General features: G+C 40.4%; 1 protein-coding gene across 2 annotated transcripts in view; it reads right to left on the reverse strand.

Annotated features, from left to right (window-relative positions):
- EDIL3 (EGF like repeats and discoidin domains 3) overlaps positions 1–23,937 on the reverse strand; it is a 564,630-nt gene that overhangs the window by 192,491 nt on the left and 348,202 nt on the right. For both annotated transcript variants that reach the window (XM_075271229.1, XM_075271236.1), the window contains one exon: positions 1,789–1,970. In XM_075271229.1, the coding sequence (XP_075127330.1) occupies positions 1,789–1,970 (182 nt within the window). The remainder of the gene's footprint in view (positions 1–1,788; positions 1,971–23,937) is intronic.

Genomic DNA, 23,937 nt, shown 5'->3' on the forward strand with positions numbered 1-23,937 from the left:
GTTAGTTACAGTTATTGTTAATTCAGTCACTGTATAAATATAAAAAATGAAAAATAAATACAAGAAAAAGACACCATTATGTAACAAAGAGTCAAAAAAGTTCTCTGGAGTTTTTCTAACAGACTGTCTTTCCAAGGGAGGAGTTTTGGTAGAATGTGAAGACGCCTGTGGCACTGACAGATAGTTTGTGCTACTTCAGATACCTCCATACCTGTGCCGGGGCAGCATACTAGTCTCCAATTGTTCCTGTGCAACCAAGTAGGAAGTGACTATGATCAGCAAATCTGTTAGTTCTTATTATTTAAATCTGTGAGTGTATTATTCTATCTTCATCCTAGGGCACTCTCCTATGAGGCCAGGGGCGCTGTTAGAAAGATCTGGGATCTATGCCACTACTTTATAGTATTTCACCAGATTTTTCCAACAAGAGAAAATCATGGTGTATGAAGAAAGAATAAAAATGCCAGTCATCTAATAGTTAGGCATTAAACTGACAATTAAACAGGTAGACATATGTCTGGAAGACATGCAGAAGGAACAATCAGCAAGGAAGACGTATATTTCAGATGTCATTGTCACCGGCTCACAAAGGGAATTCCTCATGATCAAAAGAGAACTGAAATTGAAGCACAGTAGTTGTAAATGCTGCGATTTAAACAAGCAGATGGCAGCAAGAGGGAGAACAATGGCATAACTAATACAGGCAGACAGAAAAGAGACGTATAGTAGCCAAATATTAGGATTTATTCAGTAGTAAGATGGAGAAAGATATCTCTGGATGAAGGGAAATAAAGATTGAAATGAACCAGCAGCATAACATAGATGGCCAGTATATATAGCACTTGTCAAACTAACTATGTGCTACATAACTCAGCAGACTGTTAAAGGAGACTTGTCAAGTTGCAAATACAATCCAGTTGTGAGTGTCATGTTATAACGAAAGTGGATGTGAGAAAATAGATAGATAGATAGATAGATAGATAGATAGATAGATAGATAGATAGAAAAAAATGCAGAAGCAGCACAGCATACAAACCGGGTGCAAAGCCAAACTAGAAGATGGCTAATCTTCAACTTTACATAAGAAGTGGAAAAAATGGCAGCACTCCAACATTTACAAAAAGTGTGGGTTTATTCCAAACAGCGACGTTTCGGTTCTTATTCTGGAGAACTAGTTGTATTAAATCAAAACACTGTTCATTCTAGCTGTAAGAGTCCAGTGGGCAGTGCTACTCTATGATTGACAGTCAATAACTAGGTAGGACCACCCACTGGACTCACAATTACAAAAAATAGGTCTAATGCTTCAGAATCCTTTCCCACCAATTAATAGTATATATTAGTCTACTGAGCTCTGCTTCATAACCTGTCCAGATTGGACTGCATTATCATTGTGAAAAGTTCCCTACATAGAAAGGTTTCAGTCACCTGAATCAAATGGCGGTGTTCCCTTGTGAATCGGTGCCTCGTTGCCGAAATTTCAGTTTTGTCAATATGCAAATGAGCTCTTCAGAGTAATGGAGTAGTTGAATTGAGTCCAAAGAGGTAAGATGTAATGCCCTAGTTGCTCTGATGAGTCTATTTGCATATTGACAAAAACAGTGATAGATGGGGAGCAGCAGCATTGATTCACAAAGGGTAAACACCTTAACCTATCTATCTTTTGGGCTGGGTTCATATGATTGGCTCTGGTGACAGATTCCCTTAAATGCTAATAGCCTAATGGGTCACAGACTTAGCAGTGAGACATTTGTCTTAACTCATAGATTGAAACAATGGAAGTCTTACCTGAATCCAAGGCCATCGGTCATTTTCTGCTGAAGTCCAAGCATTTACAAGACCCTTTTTATTGAGTCTTGCAAAATATGGGTACCACTTTTGTAATCCAAAAAGAGCTCTGTGAGTTGAGGATGCTGTTATTTGCTGGTTAGAGATGATCCCACCTTCCATCCCAAGAGGTCCCGAGCATCCTGGTATATAAGGAAGCAAAACAAGATATGTCATCTTCTGAACTGATACTACTATGCATATAAGATAGTAATGCAGATCTATTTATTTTATTTGATTTCCCATTATATTACTACTTAAAGTTACTTGCTACTTATCCGGGCTTAAATTTTTTTATGGTTTCTTTGCAATGAAGGTGATGGACCACTATATATAGTTTTCAGCTTCCGGCCCCATATTGTGTGTTGGACGGCTGCTTGAAGTGGCTCTGAACAGATGATGGGTCTCGAGGCCAGGTGTCTGTCCCCTATCGATCATATCCATAGACATAAAAAAAATAAGCCCAGACAACCCCTTTAAGTGGGCCTATCATTCAAGTGACTCCAATGCCAAACACGGATCATTCTAAGACACAAAGATGGCACTAGATGTAGAAATGCCCACTTAGTTACTGTTTGAAGAGGGTCGCTGCTGCAGTCAATGATCAGCTGAGCAGACAATTCCTGTATAACAAGACTGGACCAGGAAGTAGAGTCTACCAGTAGTCAAATGAAAGTGGATCTGAGAGATCAATATTGCTTCTCCAATATTTTTTACCCACTCTGATCTCTTTAGCAAAAACTTATTCCTGCTGGACAACCCCTTTAGGTTTTGATTATTTCTTTTGTATGAGCGCTTAGTATTTGTTGAAAAATCAAAAGGAAAAACCGCTACATCTGACTGCATGTATATATGCAATGACTGCAACGGACAACCCCAGACTGTAAGGGCCAACAACAGACAAAATAGAAAAAATTATCGTCCGGCAATCAAATACTTAAAATGTAACTTTTACTTCATTGATATAAAAAACATAAACATGTTTCAGGAGCAAGAAAAAAGAGGAACAGCTTACGCGTTTCATAGCTATGACTAAGGGACTCAACACCATGTCCTGAAACGCGTAAGCTGTTCATCTTTTTTCTTGCTCCTGAAACATGTTTATGTTTTTTATATCAATGAAGTAAAAGTTACATTTTAAGTATTTGATTGCCGGACGATAATTTTTTCTATTTTGTCTGCTTAGTATTTGTTCTTCGCTTTTTGCCTTGTAAAATTACAAAAATGGGAGGTTTTGTTTGGGAATAGACATGTTAATAGACTCAATCTGGGTCTATTAATACAGCGCTCCGAGGGCACGCGAGATGTAGCTGAAGCCCTCATAATTATACAAACCGGGAAGGAGCACAGCTTTGCAGATCTCCACGTCTAATAAATGTGTATTAATAAATGTACTTTGTAATTAGATTTCAGTCATGATTTACTATTTCATTTATAACAATAATAATAATAACAGCTTTTTCCATTTGAAGAATTTTCCAATCCTCTATGACAAGTTCTCTTTAATGCATGGTGTATTTTACTACACGTTATAATTTACACAAATGACATACTTAAATTAACATAAATGTTAACACTGATACAGTTGGCATATTCATATTAAACATGAAAAATTGACAAGTCAGTGTATAATTCTCAGAAAAAGATTCAGCATGGGCTATGCATGAGGTTAAGGCCCCACATAGGGTACCTCAGCAAAAAATCTGGAAAATAGTTCAATTATAACTATAAGGTGACCGCCGTCGTCTCTGCTGGTGACATGATGCGATTTCCACAACCACAACAGTTTAGGAAATCGTAGCATGTCCGCAGGACGTATTTTCCCGGACTCCTGGAATTTGCTAGAATCCCATCAACTGCACAGTGACTGTAAGTGACAACAAACAGAGGCACTCTTTTCCTAATTGCATCCTGTAAAACAGATTTGCATATATTTCCCATAATCCCCCAGTGGAGTGAAAATGGCTTGTAAGTCTCCATACGACTGTAAAGGTGCCCACTCCCTAAGGAGGGATATTATACCCTGACCATCCCTACGCTTTGCTGATGAGATCCAACAGATCAAAACAGCGCTATCCATAGCTGGAAATCTGTTCCTTTTGGAATAAAAATACTAGTTTGGCAATAATTCCGCATCATCATATTAGGCTTGTTGAAAAATGGCACGCATGATGTTAAGGGGGTTGTCCTAAGAGACAGCAAACAGAGTCACTGTTTTCCTAATTACATCCTGGAAAACAGATTTGCATATATTTCCTATGACTGTAAAATGTCACGTTTGTTTCCGAAACTGGCTTTAAAGGGACTTTCCAACAAGTGGCTTTTATGGTATATCCATAGTCCAATTGTAAGGGTCAGACCAAGGAAAAATATGCCCATTCCTATTGCAAGAATGGATGTGCATGTAGGATTACATGTTCACGTCATTTGCTGTAAATTTTTCTCACAATGAAATAAAGGCCACACACAAAGGGCATGTTGACACATTGAAAAGAGAAGTGGAATTTGAAAAGACTATTCCTCTTCCATTTCTGCCCCTCTGACCTCAGATTGATGAGCCTTAACAGAATAGCGACTAGTGCTGTGGGTTCTACAGCTGAATCAGCTGCAGAATCTGTGGAAAAATCAAGCAGAACACTTGTATTGTTAGCATTATGTTTCAATCACTCAAATCAGAGTGGAATCCGCTGCTGAATTTGATACGGAATCACCTCGAAATCGAAATTTCACTGTGTAAACTTAAAAAAGCAGGCTCAAAATGTGCCAAAATTAGCACAGCGATTCAGATAAATCTGGCAAATGTTATCCCTGTTTAAACCTTAAATCACTTTAGTCTAGTTTGTGCCAAAATTTTGGTTCAATTTTGACATAAACTATCATATTTAAAGTCATGCCGCTTTTCCACTAAACCCCTTGTTGAGCTGATCAGTGGAAAAACCGATATAATATTATGCCACAAATGCCGTTACAAAATTCCAATACAAAATTAGTTCTACACATTTTCGGTAACCTTTGCTTAAAAGATGTCAGCTGTGGGTTACCTGGGAGTATATTGCCCATGAATGTAATATAAATATATGGCAAGCATCCGCTTCACCAACAGTTATCAGTCCCCATTACTCCCATGAACATGCAGATTGGCCAGATGTGCACTAAAATAGAGGGTGATAAACGTCTTCCAGACACCTGTGGCATTATTTATGTCCAACATCAGATGCCAGGACAGCATCTGGTAGGTTCCAAAAACCATTAGATTTTTGTTAGACTGTATAGAAGTATCTTCCAACAAAAATGGAATATATATGGCTATCTTAGGTCTTACGTAAAGCTGCTGTTTCATTAGGTTTGAATCTGAATTTCATCCAGAGATGATATATATTGTATTAAATATGCGGCTACACTTTAAACATGATATCTACATTGCTTTGAAAGCTAACAAAGTTCTGTCTAGTTTTCCTTCTAGCAATGATTTTTAAAAAATGGAAATCCATTAGACTGAGGCTACTTGAGTCTACCAATGGAAATATTTCTGAAGTCCCAACCCCATTTATTCATAACATGTGTACATCCATTTTTTATAAACTCTTGTTAAAATTTTACACCCAAGACAATACGGACAAACTAGGTATTTGTAAGTCAACTCATAGGTCAAGAGGGCTACTATGTCTAAGGAAATTGCCTTGGTACATCACCTATTAGTGTGTTTAGAGTCTGTTTGGAATTCTGGGAAAGAGTATGCAATTACGTATTCTAAAGGAAACCTGTTCCTCTAGTGCCATGTTTGTGAAGGTAGATCCCTATAGATCAGTGTTTGGCTTTCATGAAGCCTAATGATATGGCCTGGGATTAAATTCAATACAGAATCTCTCAGCCAAAAGGAAGAGACCTATCTGCCGATGGCTGTTTCAATGCTAGTGCCCTTCATCAGTGAAAAGCTGGGTACTGATTCGGTTAGCTAAGAGACCGAAAGGTCCCTTTGTCTCCATAAGGAGACTGTCCTTGTGGTTACCTAATCAGGTGTGCAGAGACTTCCAGGGGTGACATTAGAGGAAGGGGCTTAATCATCTTGGTTGCAGGGTGTGTGACTGCGACTAGGCTCAGGGACTAGGGGCCCTGCAGCCAGCTGGTGTTGGCCAGGGCACTACACCATCATAACAGCAATCTGGGAAAGCCTGATCTCCCAACCACTGTCCCCCTTCTAAAGATATTACACCTCCAGCAGCAGAGATTGGCATACATCTCTGCTGCCTGCAATGCTCACAATGCTGATCTCTCAAGACAGCAGAGATGAGTGCCGATCTCTGCTATTAGAGCTGTAGCATCTTTACAAGATATACACAGTGAGGAACCCTCAGTCGATAACTCTTTTAAAGGGTTATTCCATTTACATGCCATTGATGACCTCTCCTTGCAACCAATAAGAAATCAGTGGGAGTCCATCACCCAGGGCCTCTGCTGATCATTTGTTTTAAAGGGGTTGTTCCATCTTCCAAATTGAAGCATTTTCCCTAAATATATTGCTTTAGAAATTCTGCTTTGTTTGCCTGCTATGTGAATTTATTCCCCCCATTGTTTACACAGCTTTGCTATAACCATGAACCTACAGGACAAGTGACATCGCTCACTCACTGCTCTTGCTGGCAGGACAATCTGTTCAGATAATTGAAGTTATCTGATAAATTCAAGTATATTATCTCTCTATGTAAACACACAGATAACACTTTGTTTTTTCTGTACAAGAATCTGCAGATTATCTGACCTGCAGAAGTGTTCTATGTCCTATTCAGCAGGAGGGAGAGGAAAGGAGAGAAATACAGGAAGTGAGAAGCAGACATTGCATGCAGCCTAGCTGAAAGGCAGACATGGCAGAACCCCTTTAACGGTCTGTAGCATTCTGTCTGTTTTATAGTGGCCATGCAGTGTAATTACAGCCTCATCCTGTAGAAGTCATTGCTATAAAATAAATAGTGTGCAATTTGAAGTCCTTTCTATTTCATTTAAAGGGAGTGTGTCACCAGAATCCAACATATAACCCACCCTAGCAGATAGATAGGATAGGGTCACCTAATTGGTGTGAATCGGTGTCTCATTTGCCAAGATATTACCATTTTTGTCAATATGCAGATGAATTCTTTGGAGCGATGACAACACCCTTTGTATCAGGAGATCCTAACCTATCTATCCGTAGTGTTGGATTCTGATGACACACTCCCTTTAAGACAAAGCCTACAAACAGATTGACTGGAGTTCTATCCTAGTGTAATATTTGGTCTACTTTTGATTTTTACCTGGAAATGAGTACAGTGGGATGTTATGGGCGACCGCTGAGCAGGTCTAAAGGTCAGGACATCTCACTAATGCACAAAGATACTTTCCTAGTGTTAAGACTACATACAGAAGTAAAGTATATACCATTACTATGCAGTAATGAATAGAAATGAAAACATTATCTTTGTTCGCACTTGAAAGGTTATGTAGAATATCTAAAAGTAGATTTCAAAATCAAAAGGTCACCCTTGGTGTTGTTGGTGGGTTACAAGATAAAAACTGAGAGATTAAACGAACACTGTCAAAAAAAATGTAGATTTCCCGATACTGCATTAAATAGAAGAGATGAAGAAAAAATTATTTAATGGCAGGTGAGCCAGCACTTGTCCTAGGGAGAAAGTAATAAAAGAAGAATATATTCTCTCGCTGTAAAATCCTACAGTACAAATCTTTGAGGCTAACGTCAAGCAGACATCTCTCCTCTTCCATCAAACCTTCAATCCTACCTATATGATACGATATATATTCAGAAACGTAAAGCAGCAAGGGAAAGGCAAGTCATAATAATGTGTGTAACCAGATAACCAGCAATGTGACATCTGCTAATCTGGAAGCTCCTATAACATGGGGATTTTTCTGACTAAGGGGGGAAAAAATCTCAAATGGAAGAGCTATAACAAAAGTTGAAAGATGATCCTGCAAATTTATATTGTTAATGAGAAGTTTTATAGCTCTATGCACCTGCATGCTGAATGCTACATTTATGACATACTAAGTCACTGCTAAAATGTAGTTTTCTCCATCGCAGCTGGTCATAGATATTAGCTGCCAGGAGAACACTTGTTTGGAATACAACTATTTCTCTTGACTCCCCTATATACATGCATGCTTGGGTGACTGAGCATCAGGGGTGAACCTGCCTGTTTTGCTGCCCGAGGCGGACGACAGAAAGCCCCCCCCCCCCCCCCCCCGGAGGAGGGGGCAGGGCGGAGGGGACGGAGTGGAGTGAAGGGGGCAGAGTGAAGGGGGCGTGGCAAAGCGGCTTTAGCAGGCAGAGAGCAGGCACGGAGAGGACCTGCTCTCTGCCTGAGCGTGAGGGGAGGCCTCCCCAATCCACCGCTCGGTGACACTAAGCCAGTCCAGGACAGCTTGTGCTGGACTGCCTTAGGTAAGCAAAAATACCACCCTCCCCAGGGCCCTGGCATAGCGCCGCCTGAAGCGGTCGCTTCAAGTCGCCTCATGGGAGGTGCGGCGCTGCTGAACATACATGTGTTCTGAATGAGGAGAGGGGAGTAACTGCTGCCAGAGCTGCCAGACACTTCTGCTTGTCATTGTATGACCTTTCACAGCAGGTCTAGCAGCCCGGCTATGTCTATTCACACTGCTGTTTTTTTTAAGGATTAGTGTGCTTACCTGCTAAGCCTCCTCTTACCAATCTCCTTGTGTGGACTGTATATAAATCTGCTTCTCTAGCCACACCCTGGTTTTGTAATGCCTTAGTTGTCAGTTTCAAGATCTGTTATTTGGCTACATGTATATTGTTCTTCTGTCTGTATATATGAGTTGTGTTTCTGTCTCATACGAGTCATGTCTGTAGTTCTGTGAACACATTTGTGCCGCTGTCATGTATTCCTGTCTGTGTAGATGCATTCCTTCTTCTGCCATGTTTGCATCGCTGCTACTGTGAGGCTGTGTATGTCTTTCTGTATGCAATGTTGGACGACCGTCCTTCCTTCTGTCATGTTTGGACACATTTTCTTCCATCTGCCAAGTTGGGGCAAATGTCCTTCCATCTGCCATGTTTAGATGCACATCATTCCGTCTGCCATGTTTGTACATATGTCCTCCTACCTGCCATGTTTGTACGTATGTCCTTCCATCTGCCAGGTTTGTACATATGTGCTTACATCTGTCATGTACATATGTCCTTCCGTCTGCCAGGTTTGTACGTATGTCCTTCTATCTGTCATGTACATATGTCCTTCTATCTGTCAAGTTTGGACGTATGTTCTATCTGTCATATGTACTTTCTATTTGTCTGCTACCTGTAAATGTTTGGCCTATAGCCTTCCATTATGTTCCTACCTCTGCTACCTGTTCTGATGTCCTTCATTGGATTCCTACTTTAGACCCATCTTTTGTTATCTGATGATCTGGCCTATTGCTTTGGTACTAACCCCTGTTGCCAGTCCTGAACACTTGTATGCTTTTCCTCTGTGCATGTCTTCTGTCTGCATCCACATTATGTTTTTGCCAGATTCTGACGCCCATTGAATGAGGCAGTGCTCCAGTTTTCTGCACAGTAGGTGGCCAGGACACTACTGTGCAGGGAAAACAGTAAAGCAGATACACAGCACTAAATAAGCATTCGGGCCCTTTTATCCTCAGGAGGTGGACATCACAAAAGTCAGATCCCCATGATCATAAACCGACTGCATACACTAGACCTGAGACATCACTTGTTGTTTTTTTGGTTATCTGTCCTTGCATTACACAATAGGTCTTATCCTTCTTTAATGTGAGTTGTTAAATTAAGGCTGATCCACTTTACTTGACAGGGGAGTAAGTGTAGTAATAATGGGAAGATTAATGATAAAACGTGGTAAACCCAAGGCCACAAATGCAGGGTGCATGGCGGCTCACCAGAGCTCTGCATTTACATCTGATATGGTGTATATATGGTATATTTGCAAGCACTTTGTATGATCATCCCAGGTTCACATGAGGTTCCTTTGAGTCCTTACACACTAATAGGTTAGTTGAGTTTCTAAGTAATTGTACCTTGTACGGTTGTTTTCTGCTTTAGAAGGCATGGAAAAGTAGTCATTTTTTTGTGCAAGTTGGGTTTTAGTGCAAAAACATGACACGGTTTTCTCTTTTACTCCATCCACGCCACTTTTCTGGGGAGGGCACAACAAGGGGCCTGGTACAAATAATGCTATGAGCGGGTAAAGATTTCAGTGCAGGCGCAGTCTGCTAGTCTGTTTTATAAGGTGGATCCTCTGCCAGCGCAGGATATGAAAACTGGCATTTAAATCTATGCCATAGTGTTAAATGAAAGGAATCAAAACAGTAGATAAGATGGATGGATGGATGGATGGATGGATAGATAGATAGATAGATAGATAGATAGATAGATAGATAGATAGATAGATAGATAGATAGATAAATAGTTACGCAACTTCCTGCTACATATAAACTTATGCACAGTATGTTCATCTCATTACTAGGCTCACATTGACTATATAAATACCCTCTGAAGGCGTACATCAGATAAACCCACCAACCACACATTATATATTAATGTAGTAGAGATGAATTTGTCATTTAAATTTTTATGTGCACATTGTACTGGACTTGCATTAAAAATTTAATAATAAAAAAAGTAACTTGCCTGCAGCCCCGAGTAAAAGCAAAGAAAACTTATTGTATTGCCAAATTACAAACCCAACTTAGTTTTGCTACTTTACAGTCATAAAATTAATATCCATTTAAAAAGCTTCAAGTTCACCATATTGTTTGCCAGAAGTTAAATGGTTATCTGAGATCACATGGTCTGACTTGTGAGGGTCTAAATCTCAGCACCCATGCTTCACTTGAATGGAACAAAGCTTCACTATTAAGCAGATATGAAAACAGCCCAATGTCATATGGGCATCAATATTGTGATTCCTTTAACAGTAACCATAATCCAGATATGAATAGGTTACATTCTACATTGACATTATGCAGTGTAGTCCAATGTAAACAAGGAAGAGGCTGCAAGGCTGATCGTTTGGGATGCTGAGAGTGATCTGACATTGATAATTTATTGGATGGGTTATAAATATTGAGATTTCTTTAATATTAGCCATAATCCAGGTATGAGTAGTTTATATTCTACATTGACATTATACAGTATGGCCCAATTTAAGCACAGAAGAGGCTGAAGCACTGATCGGTAGGGGTGCTGAGAGTGATCTGATATTGATAATTTATTGGATAGGTCATAAATTTTGTGATTCCTTTAATGTTAGCTATAATTCAGATATTTACATTCTACATTGATAATATGCAGTATAGTCCAATGTAAGCAATGAAGAGGCTGCAGCGCTGATCGGTAAGAGAGTGCTGAAAGTGATCTGATATTGATAACTTATTGAATAGGCCATCAATACTGTAATTCCTTTAACAGTAACTATAATCCAGATATGAATAGGTTAAATTCTACATTGAAATTATGCTCTATATGCTGTAAACACTGACATATGGTAAAGAATGTGATTTAGGCACCTCACATTGAATAACAATGATATACACAGTATCTTTGTGAAAAAAGGAAGTAATTACATTCCAGATTTGATGAGAAATAGGATGTGAATGGGTAACAGCTTCATTGTGCTCTCCATGGTTAATTGGTTATTGATTTATTCTGTAGCATGACATGTAAAAAGTAAAATCATTGATCCCTTGTACAATTTATAGGTTCTCGGCTCTATTATGATCACATGCATGAGAGGCACAGTAATCAGATACAATCATAAAAATGAGGTGAGCATCAACTTGACAAAATTATATTGATTTTAACTCAAAAAAAGTATTCTACACAAAATGCTCCTAGAAACGTATAGACTAGATGTCTCTCTGTTTAAACAATTTCAGCTCCACTGAACAACATCTGCCTATGGGTTCATATATCACAGGCATTAATGCATTTCTCTGATAGAGACTAATACTGCTACTACGCTCACAATTACTATTATACAAAGAATTAGTAAAGTGAATCTATACCTAAATATTAATTCCTTAATGTACAATATTATTATTATTATTATTATTATTATTATTCAGCTCACTTTCCTCCACTACATAATACATCTCTAGTTTGCATTCCTCTCTGAACTGGTGGATGTAGACTAGCTGTCCTCTCCTGCACCCAGTGGATAGAGTCAAATTTGCTCCAGGAAATACATGACATATATAGGGAAGTACTGGCATGTATTGATATGAGTAAAGTGCTTTGGTTGTGATAGAAAAAACTCTATTTAGGGGCCACACGGTGGCTCAGTGGTTAGCACTGCAGCCTTGCAGCGCTGGAGTCCTGGTGTTCAAATCCTGCCAAGAGCAAAAAACCATCTGCAAGGAGTTTGTATGTTCTCCCTGTGTTTGCATGGGTTTCCATCCCATATTCCAAAGACGTACTGATAGGGAAAAATGTACATTGTGGGGCTCACAATCTACATTAAAAAAAAGAAAAAACTCTATTTATCTCCAGCATTAGTCTAAACTTAAATGGGTTGTCCCATCTCAAGTATGCTATCTATACTGCTATCTTATGTGGATTTAAGACTTTTCCTAAATACATTGCTTCATCAAAACTGCTTTGTTTGGCCACTATCTGAGATTATTCACTTCATTGTTTACACTGTTTCCATAACCACGGACATGGGGATGATCTTATCTCTCCGCCCAGGACAAGTGACATAGCTCCCTGCTCTCAGGAGGGAAGGGGAGCTGAGTTCTCGGGAGCAGCTCGTATTTCTGAGCTGCTAATTGAATTTTGCTGATAAGGGCTGAGACAATGAGTCTGTTACCTCTGTATGTAAACACAGACCTAAAACTGAGTTTATTGCAAGCTGACTCTTGGTCCTGTAGCATGTAAGTTTGGGATTCTCATCACCTATAAAATTCAGCTCTGTTACATCAGCTTTATATTGTGCATTTTCCAGTGATACTGTGCTAATTTATTTACAACCATCCCTCATTACTAACTGCAAACATGTACTGCTGTGAAAAGAGCTAGCAGAGCAAGTGAAACCCTGCCCACCAATTTACCAAGAAAACCAGGAAGTGAACAGAACATACAGCCTGCAAGTTGGTGAGCATGCGAGTTGGGAAAACCCCTTTAAGTTTCATCTCTTATATCATGCACTCTCTGTCCCTCTCCATTGACTTCTATAGTTTTGAGATGGATAGATCAGTGATTTTTAGAATTAAATGTATTATAGTAGTGAAAGGGGGGAGCTGGGATAAGGACAGAAAGAAGCATTTCCTACTGACAAGACATATTAGAAAGCTTACTATCCTTGCCTGTACACGTAAGTTATTCAAAGTTTGTTGAAAGAACACCGACTATTTAACCTCTCCATCAAAATCTGTTAGGCTATGCTCAAATCTGCAACGGATGTCAGTCTGATTTAGATTAGTCAGAAATCGACAGACGTAAAAATGCTGCAAGCTGGACTTTTTTGTCGAACTATTTCAGTTAAAAAAAATGGATATCCAACAGTTCACATTATAGTCAATAGGGTCCCATGGGATGTTTTTGAGTCTATTATTATTTCCGACATCAGACAGACAATTTTTCTATTTTTCTGATTCTCTAGCAGGCTGCAAGAATGAACCCACCGGTTCAGATGTGAATGTTGTGTAAGTAAGCTAAAATAATTGATCATCTTAGAATACAGGGCTGAACATAACATTATTAAAGGGGTATTCCCACCTCACATACTCACCAGTCTTCACTCTTGTAAAATCTTCTTTCTTCCTGGTTTCTTGCATCATTTGGTGGGCGGGGTTTCACAGGCAACCTGCCATTTAGCTCCGCCCCCAAATTTGCGTGTAGCTCCGCCCACCCACATTGGACTATGAAGTACAGGCAGCAGCAACTCCATTCTGTGTTACATACAGAGACTGCCTGTCTCTGCCATAATGAACACAATTGAATTAGCTAGCCTGATAGCTGGGAGAAGAGAAGAAATGAAAGCAGCTCCTCTCCTCTATCTGAGTGCAGGACCTAGGTCACATGGTGCAGACACAGTAATAGCTAGATACACAGGCTCACTCCCTGCACTTAGCCCCTCCTCCCTCCCCCTGAGAGCAGCAGATACATCATTTGACTCAGGAGCAGCTAGGTCAGGGCTGTGGCCACAAAAAATTGAATAAAGTAAGATAGTGGACACACAAAGCAGTTTTGCTGAAGCAATGTATTTAGGAAAAGTCTTACATCCACATTAACCAGCAGTATAGATAGGATCCTTGTGATGGGACAACCCCTTTAACATTAATACGTAGATGTGTTCAAAAGAATTCAGAATAGCTGGCTAGCTATGCTTAGATATACTATAGAAAAACTATATTTGTCATAATTAGAGATGAGCGAGTAGTAGTCGATCAAGTAGGTATTTGATCGAATACTATGGTATTCGAAATACTTGTACTCGATTGAATACCACTAGCTATTCACAGTAAATATTCGATTCAGAACCAGCGTTAACTGGCCGAATGTTATACAGTGTATCAAATCAACGCTGGTTCTGCAGCAGGCTCGTACTTGCTAGTCAGGAGTGCTGGCAGCTTACGGTTACGAGGGAGCTGACTTTTTTGTCATAGGAATGCATTGACCAGCGTTGATTGGCCAGTGTACAGCATTCGGTCAATCAACGCTGGTTCTGCCGGAGGCTCGTCTGTGAGGAGGTGGAGTCTAAGATCGGACCACAGCAGTCTCCATTGTTGTCCGATTTTAGACTCCGCCTCCTCACAGACAAGCCTCTGGCAGAACCAGCGTTGATTTGCCGCAGGCTCGTCTTTGCTAGTCGGGAGAGCTGGCAGCTTGTGGTTACGAGAGAGCTTACTTTTTATCAGCACAACTGCAAGCGCTGTGCAGTTAAAGCGCACGGACCCCATAGACTATAATGTGGTCCGTCCGCTTTAACTGCACAGCGCTCCTCCTAAACACTCTTCCCCTGCTACTCGTGGACTTGGTAACTCTCCTTTAGTCCAATAGTGGTTTCCCCTGAAATGAGCATTTTTTCCCATAGACTATAATGGGATTCGATATTTGATCGAGTAGTCGAATATTGAGGCTCTACTTGAAACGAATATCAAATATCGAATATTTCACTGTTCGCTCATCTCTAGTCATAATAGCATGGTAGAGTTCTTATTGTCAAGTTTGGCACATTGGGCCAAGTTACTAAGACTGATGTTTAATGTACAAATAAGGAGTAAGGAGTACAAGTACAAGTACAAGTAAGGAGCTTGCCAGGATGAGGCCTTGATCACATCTGTGTCGGTAATCCATTCGGGGAGTCCACATGCAGACAGGAAAGTAGATTGTGAACTACCTTTCTGTCCACGTTCTGTTGCACATGCGTTCGGTACTCCGTTCAGGGAAGGGGTCCCCATGTGGACTCCCCCGAATGGATTACCAACACAGATGTGATCAAGGCCTGAGATGTGTCAAATTCTTTAAGAGGCCATCGCCAGGCTTGTCTGGCTTCACAGATTGAAATGACTTATACCGGTTTCCTGGCCTATATTAGTCACTTGGGTTGGTCCTGCTCCTTTCTGCTAAGTCTGGCCTACTTTATCAAAATTGGTGTGAGCAGCTAGAAAATGTAATATGTCTCAATATTTTTGCACAATTTAGAAAAAGGTCACAAAACCCTAATTTGTGTGCACGTGGGAGTCCTAACATAAACTTGGCATGTACAAGTGTGATGAATTGTACATACTATAGCAGGTTGGAAGGGGCCATACTCCAGATTTGGCTATCAATACAACACATTTATTCAGTATGGGGGCCGCTCTTCTGTTAGTATGACTATTATGACAATTTATGACCCACTTAGTGGGAAACGGTAAAGAAGTAAAACTACCTGCTATAAGGATTGTCCCCGCTGCTTGCATTCTGGTTAATAATACGGCACGGTATTTTGGTTAATGATATAGTTCCCCAAGTTTCAAATGAATTAAACGGGGGGGGGGGGGGGGGGGGCTCATTAAACTGAGTGAGGTACAGATTATAAGGTCACATTTCAGATAACCTATGTGTATTGTCCAGGTAGTTGTCATGTTCCTGGTAGTGTTCTATAGATCTTTCTGAATGCCAAACATTTCAGGTTTTTCATTATTGCTTGTGTTGTCAGGGTGATCAGCTTTATTGGAAGGACAGGATAGGAAAGCGAGAACATATCATCTCTGTAGTTATTTTTCAGCTACAATCATATATTTTATGCTATTCTGGTGCTAATACAAAACCTCGCAAGGTGCCATCAGCTACGACGATACATCAATGTTAAAGAGAATTTTCCATCAATGACATTTATGGCATATCCATAGATTTGCTGATAGATGCAGGTCCTACTTCTAGAACCAAGACCTATTTCTAAAATGGACCCTGCAACCTTCAAGCCTGGCTTTTATCTCACCGCGACCTCACTGATAAGACTGTATGTAACGTTTAGATATGCCTGAGGATATGCCATAGATGTCATTCGTGGGAAAACCATTTTAATCATGATCATCCCTTAGGAGAAAATAAATGATTTACAAACTATAGAACGAACAACTGTAAAATAACCATTTACCTTGTCTCGCTTATTTTAGTAAATCCTTCCTCAGAGCATCATTTCTTATAACTTTGTTCCGTTCCTCTGTTATTCCTTACAGTACAGTAAGTGTTGTATTTAGTCGTTGTGCTGATACTAAGAGTTTATTGCACTTTACGATGTCACACTGTCACTTTAATTGTTTGTTGCTTTAATTGAGTCATTGCATCTACCTCAGTCTGGTATTTTAGGGACAGCGGGCGGTGGGATGGTTCTCCTAATGAGCAAAACCTAGTTGCACCCATTGGCTGTGCAGTAGGCAGCGTCCCTTTTGGAGCCAGTCTTCATGCACTACAACCTGAAGCTTTGTAGTCACACTGGGTAGAAAAACTCTCATATAATAGAGATTTATCTACACCTTTGTGACTTCCATCCAGGTCTCTGTTGCTACCGGTCCAGCTGTCTATCTTTGTGGTGCAATTTCGAATTCGAGTCTGTTTGTATCTGAAGGTCGGTGTGAAGAACGTGAAGTGTATCTTACAAAGGGTTACCAAGAATGGTGCGTGCAAACAACTTTAATATCTGTGCAAACTGCTGTGTGTGCCATGGAAACTGAGTCTGAGCAGAAATAAATTATATTAATCCATGCCCAATTGCATCCTTTGTTCTAGACATGTTATAGTTGACTTTGTGGCCACCCTGTGGGGGATGAACTTGCAAAAGGGAATGCACAGATTAGTGTAAAAGGACAGGTTATCAAATTTAGGGTTATTCAGTTTGGAAAAAAGAAAGCTCAGGGGTCAACATATTAATGTAATAATGTAGAAATATAAGAAAAAATATAATGTTGTACTGAATTAGTCAGTGCATATGAAATGTAAAGATTGAGAGCCCTCAGTAGTTGCTACTAGAGATGAATGAGTAGTATTCGATCTAGTAGGTATTCGATCAAATACTACGGTATTCGAAATACTTGTACTCGATCGAGTACCACTCGCTATTCGAATGGAAAAGTTCGGTGCAGAACCAGCATTGATTGGCCGAATGCTATACAGTCGGCCAATCAACGCTGGTTCTTCTCCTACCTTTAGAAGTCTTCTCCGTGCAGCTTCCCCGCGATGTCTTCCAGCTCTGAATTCACTCTGCCAGGCATCGGGCCTGGGCAGAGCCGACTGCACATGCCCGCTTGTAGTGCGGACATGCGCAGTTGGCTGTGCCCAGGCCCAATGCCTGGGAGAGTGAATTCAGAGCCGGAAGACACCGCGGGGACGCTGCACGGAGAAGACTTCTCGGAGGATCCAGCCCGACCCTCACTCGAGGACTTGGTAAGTGTAATTTGATCGAACGTTGCCTACCCCTGAAACAAGCATTTCCCCCCCATAGACTATAATAGGGTTCGATATTCGATTCGAGTAGTCGAATATTGAGGGGCTACTCAAAACGAATATCGAACATTCTACTGTTCGCTCATCTCTAGTTGATACCTTTTTTAATGGCTAACAAAAATGATGACAGATTGCAAGCTTTCGAGACTACTAGGTCTCTTCATCAGGCATGGTAAGGGCCCCTTCACACGGCGTATACGCTCACTGCTTTGGAGCGTGTAAATGTTCCGTAGCAGCGGAGTCTAAAGCACTTCCCATTGTTTTCTATGGGAGCCGGCAGACGCGCGCTCCCCATAGAAATGAATGGAAAAAGCAGCCCATTCATTTCTATGGCGAGCGCGCGTATGCCGGCTCCCATAGAAATCAATGCGATCTGCTTTTAGACGCCGCTGCTACGGAACGTTTACACGCTCCAAAGCAGTGAGCGTATACGCCGTGTGAAGGGGCCCTAAGACACAATTTCTGAAGGCAAACATTTATACAGGAATAGAGTGTTAGATGCACAATTGATGGAAATCAGTACATGCAAATAAACAGATATGTACAAAAAAATATTAGTTCACAAGAAGGCCTTTTGAGTTTTATGATCTCTTTGATTAGTGATGTGGTGTCTAGTTGCTGTAAAAGGACATAAAACCATGTGGCAGATTTAGCCCCCCTTGGAATGTGTCAAAGGTCGTCATGAGTTTATATTTCTATACCCTTCTGTCTTTTTTGATTTTGAAATTTCCTCTTAAAACCAGGATCTTCATGTCATAGATAATATGATTTTAATTGCAGAAGTGTTTTGGGACAAGGAGGTCCATTCTCTGCTCGGTAATCGTGTGACGGTGTGAGTTCATCTGCATCCTGAGTGTCTGTCCTGTCTCCCCTACATACAGGCCGCCCGTAGGACATTTTTTACATAATATTAAATACATCTCCTTAGGTGTAGAAATCTATAAATGGACAGAACCAAGATCATTGCAATGATCTCTTCACACCTACACTTGTAATCATGACAAGGGGCATCCTCTATCTCTAAAAACAAGCTTTTACCACCATAATAAAACTGGACTATTTTACAGTAAGGCTAGGTTCATACCCGGTCTCCGTTCAGGATTTCCGTCCCCGAATCCGTTTGATAAATGCGGAAAGAGACATACTGCTAGTAAGACTTTTCTCTGCGTTTTTTGGTTGTAACCCAAATGCAGCAGGAGAATGGAAACCCGGATGGGATAGGTTGGGATTTGGGATTGGATTTGGATGGTATGTTGGTGTTCAAAGGTAAATATCCATGGTAAATTTCTTTGAGATGGGGTAGAAAACTACATAGGTAGAATACAGTAACTCTAGCATTTTCTTTCTGCACATTTGTTCATTTCTGTTACCTAAACAGTATTTCAATATAATATATTATAATGAGATGTAGCATGCATAGACTTGTATGTGTGCACACGGAGTTCTAATATAATCACTTGGGTGACCTCTTCCGCTATGCGATAAAAATGGAAATATATTATGAAGCCTGCAAACATATCCATTTAATTAAAATGTATGGATTACCTGTTTATGGGACTGGAAATATAATTATTGTAGGATTCGAGGCAAAGAAAACTTATTTTTTTTAATAAAAAAAAAAAATATATATATATATATATATACATATATATATATATATATATATATATATATATATATTTTATCAGAGCCACTGGGAATGAAAGGGTTAAAACAGCACACTGTCCCCAGGGGATATTGGTATAGAGCGCTAGTCTTTGTGTCATTTTTATATGCTTGATTTTATTGTTTTTGGTTATGGACTAAATGTTACATTACGCTGAGAGGTGTTCAGCCAACCATTATTTGCAATAAAGAGACTATTACCCTTTTAGTGAAGATCACTGTATTTGTGCTGTAACATTAGATTTTCTGTTTGACAGACTAAAAACATTATTGTTTTTGTGTTTTATAAAGTACAAGGCTACACACTCATACACACAAAGGCATTCAAAAATATTGGCCTCCAAATAACTTTTGTTCTATTTGTCTCATTCAGTTCTTTCGGATCTCTAAAGTGTATCTAACCTATCAACAAACTTTGCGTAAATCTATAGTGCTGTATGTGAGTAACACTATTTCTGGTCATACAATGCATTTATTCAAATATAACAGATACAATCAAGTATGGCCGTGCTTATTAGAGAGCTTTACAACGTCAGGTGGTCCTGGAGAAGGATAGGAAAAATTTGAGATCCAGTCGGGCTCTTATTACAACGTGTGTAACGTAATAGAGTAATGTTGACCGAGTTGAATGGGCAGCGTCTGCTGGCGACGACTCTTGGGTTGGAGACAATGCTAAAAGACGTATTGGGGATATATTTCCTCAATGCTTGACCCAGGTCCGCGCTCCCTTGGTGCAAACAATTGCGGTACACGGGTATATTGACAAGTGTAGATGTAACATCTCTGCCTGTTCGGGTCACTGCACCACCCTCTGCTCACATGCATGTGAGTGTGCAGTTTGGTTCTTGGCTTAAAGTTTTTGGTCGCACTGTGTGAACACGGCTCTAGTTCTGAGATTGTATTTGCACCACACCCGTCTTCTGCCCTTGTTTGTCTCTGTTCATGAAGTGGTTAATTCGTGTGATTGACAGCCTGCCTTCCTGTCAACTCTAGGGGCAGGTTCTTCCTCCCTATTTAGTCTTGACTCTCATTCACACCAGTGCTTGCTATTGTCATGTGCATACTTGCTCTTTACTGTCCCTATTTTTGCTTGCATTCTTATCATTGACCTTTGGCTTTCCTCACTGACTATTCTTTGGACTCCGATTTGGCACTGCATCACTCGACTGTTACTGACCCTTGGCTAGCTGACCTCTCTTTGTTGTTGTCCGTCTTGTCTGCATTTTGTGTATCATGTATACAGGAAGGGAACATCTTTGTGGTTGCCGCCTATTACGTAGGATAGGGCCTGGCAATAGGAAGGGTCAGTTGGGGGTTTCAGCTTAGGGCTCACTGTCTCTTGTGTCCTGTCCCAGGGTTCAAACAGTTACTGGGGAATTGCTGTCCTAGCAATTCCCTAACAGTAGATTTATTGTAAAAAGATGGCGCGTTTTGCGGTTCTTTAGTACTCTACAAGTACCACCCCTTTATCAGATCTAATTCCAAAATACAATTAAGAATAACACACAAGAATTGAATCGACACAATAAAAACTCAATAATAAAAATTCAAAATTTGGATATGTGATAAGTGTCCATAACAGCACAACCCCTTTAAGAGAGGATATTTCTCATGAAACTAATCAAACACAATATTACAAAATACTAACAAAATCCTTACCAAACACCTCTCTCCCCACACCCTGCATAGGCTACAGCATATCTGTAAACCTATCATAGATTCAGGTTGCTTTTAGAAAAGCTTATTAACTCGCTACACGCAATGTCCAGCCAAGAAAATAGGCAAATGCACTATTACATAAGTCTATTCCAAACAGGCATTTACTCAATGCAATGTGAATGGAGCAGGATGTATCCTCATTGCTTGTATGTATCCCCCCTTTATTATTCACAGTACATTCTGTTTGCATGGGTTCATGTGCTGCTGACCAAAAAAAAATGCTGTCAGCTGACCAGCAAGTATTGTTAAAAGCTATCCAAGTGAATAACGCCCAAAGTTGTGTAATGCACATCCTATAAAGGGTCTACTATACCTTTGGCACCATGTAACCTGGCACATTATTCTAGGTTCCTTTTTGTACCTATACATACTTTTCTCCAAATTGGGCATTTACAATGTAGACAGATTTTTTAATCACTACACGTCATTACTGGATAAGGGGAACACTTACCAAGTGCAACAAGCATTGATCTCGATTTACTGGTGGGAAGAAAATTTTCCATTCAGGATTCAGAGTTTATTAGTTTCCCGCTAGTGAATCTGCCGCACTACAGTAGGTCAAGAGGTTATTGCAGCTTAATTTAACCACAAGAGTCTCCTCTAATACACTAAGCATACAGGGACATAAAAAGTCACTTTATTGGACAGAATTTTTGTACATTCTTTCTTGCTAAAATATTTCAATTCAGCAAACATATGTATCCAGCAAAAGCAAAACTGCACTGACCTCAAGCAATAATATGCTAGCCTGGGTATTCCAATGCCGCTTCTCCGCTCTCTAATCTCTTCTTATTATACCAATGTTTCATAGTCTGACTTTACTTTCCTCAGCTGTCATATTTTGCTTCCTTTAAAATTCCCACAGATAGCAAACATGTATACAACAAATCATCGCCATATGGAAGTCCTAGCCCCCTGGTAGTTTGGGCTGCCAGGTTGTACCTGCATTGTATAAACACTGAATAGAAGACAACTACTGCGGGTAATGAATAACACTATGACGTATATGTTCTACAGCCATGACTGATCAGTATCCGAAAATGACTCAACGTGGCTTAGGGTTTAATTAGCGATGCCCCCTCCCCTCATTTAACCTGGTAAAAATAAGCAAAGCAGCAGATTCTTTCCCTTCAGTGCGTTTCAATGGCTCACAGTAGTGCAATAATACAGCGGCTGATGTTATAAGTGATAGAAATGGCACCTGGGTTTAGCACACAGCTTTCTATAGAGCCTGTTTTGACAGGTCTCTATTTACATGTTTTACAAGTTGCTGGTGTTTAGGATTATATTTAGACTAAACATTTTAGTCGCTGTGTTTTAAGTCTTAATCCCTAAGGGTAAGTTCACACATTCGAGTTTTGATGCAGTTTTTGAAGCCAAAATCGGCAGTAGATTGCGAAAAAGAGGAGAAGCTGCATAAAAACCTGAATGTGTGCCCTTGCCCTAAAGGAGTTTTCACACTTAAAGAGAACCTGTCAGCGCTCATGACATGTCTGTTTGAGCAAGCACTTGTATTCCCCATGAGATGAATCCAGATCTTACTTTCTTATTACTGTGTGTCATGCCATTGTGTTCTTATACCTTTTAGAAATTAATACATTGGACACTAGGTGTAAGCATGGAGGGGGTCTCTATACATTCTGACATTATCCAATCAGTGATCATTGTGTCAGATTGAATTTAGCACCCTGTCAGCTTTTCCATTATGTGCCCCGGGGCTGGAGATATCGGTAAGTTTCGGCACCAATCTTTGCCCACCTTTAGAAGGAAGTTCCTGACAGTCCAGCTGAGCTGTGAGGAATGCCCCCCATGACTGCACTTGTCCATAGTCCTGTACTGTCAGAGGGGGCGTTCCTTACTGCCAGCGATGACACTAAGTTGTGAGGAATGCCCCCATCCCCAGTACTGGTCTATGGATGAGTACAGTCAGAGGGAGAGTGTTCCTCACAGCCCAGCCAGACTGTCAGAGATGCCCTTCTGACAGTGGGCAGAGATCGGTGCCGAAACTAACAGCACTGATACCTCCAGCCCTGGGTCACATAACGGGAAAGCCAACAGTCCACTGAATTCAGTGCATTGTCAGCGTTCTAGCAGTATATAAAACTGCATGTGCCCGAGGACATGAAAGTTCCTCTTTATATGGCTTGCATGAAATTTTAAAGGGAGTCTGTCAGATCCAAAATGCCTTCCAAACTAATACTGTTTTGTAGGGAGTAAAAATATACCTTTGTGACCACAAACCAATGAAGCAATGCAGAGATAATCATGTTCTTATAGTTGCACATCTCAAACTGCAGGTGTGAAGTAGACAGGGCCTGATCTGGGGGATTTTACAGACAGCTGTGACACCGGCTAAAAATGTCATTCATAGGCTGCAGAGGCAACATTAGACTATAGAGGAGAGTCAAAGCACTTGCAGGTGTCTGTAGGTAAATCTGGAAAGATGGGGCCGCCCCTGGGGCACCTGTAGACTGATTTACATATACATAAAAAAGTGATTTTCTCTGCATCAGTTTATGGCCATAAAGGTATACTTCTATTCCTAGAAATGGCCTAGCACCAAACATCACTGTTGGTTTCAAGTCATTAAAAAAAATAGAAAATAAGGAAACCTTACACTCATCCATTCCAAGTTCCACCGTTCCCATACTGTCACTACTGTGATACCTGTTGGTCTGGGTTTACTTGGCCTGAAATGTTGAGGTACCATGCATACATGTGACCTCCGAGGTCAGTCGTTGTTTGCAACAGTCAGCAGGGAA

The sequence above is a fragment of the Leptodactylus fuscus genome, chromosome 1 (genome assembly GCF_031893055.1).
Source record: "Leptodactylus fuscus isolate aLepFus1 chromosome 1, aLepFus1.hap2, whole genome shotgun sequence".
Taxonomy (NCBI): domain Eukaryota; kingdom Metazoa; phylum Chordata; class Amphibia; order Anura; family Leptodactylidae; genus Leptodactylus; species Leptodactylus fuscus.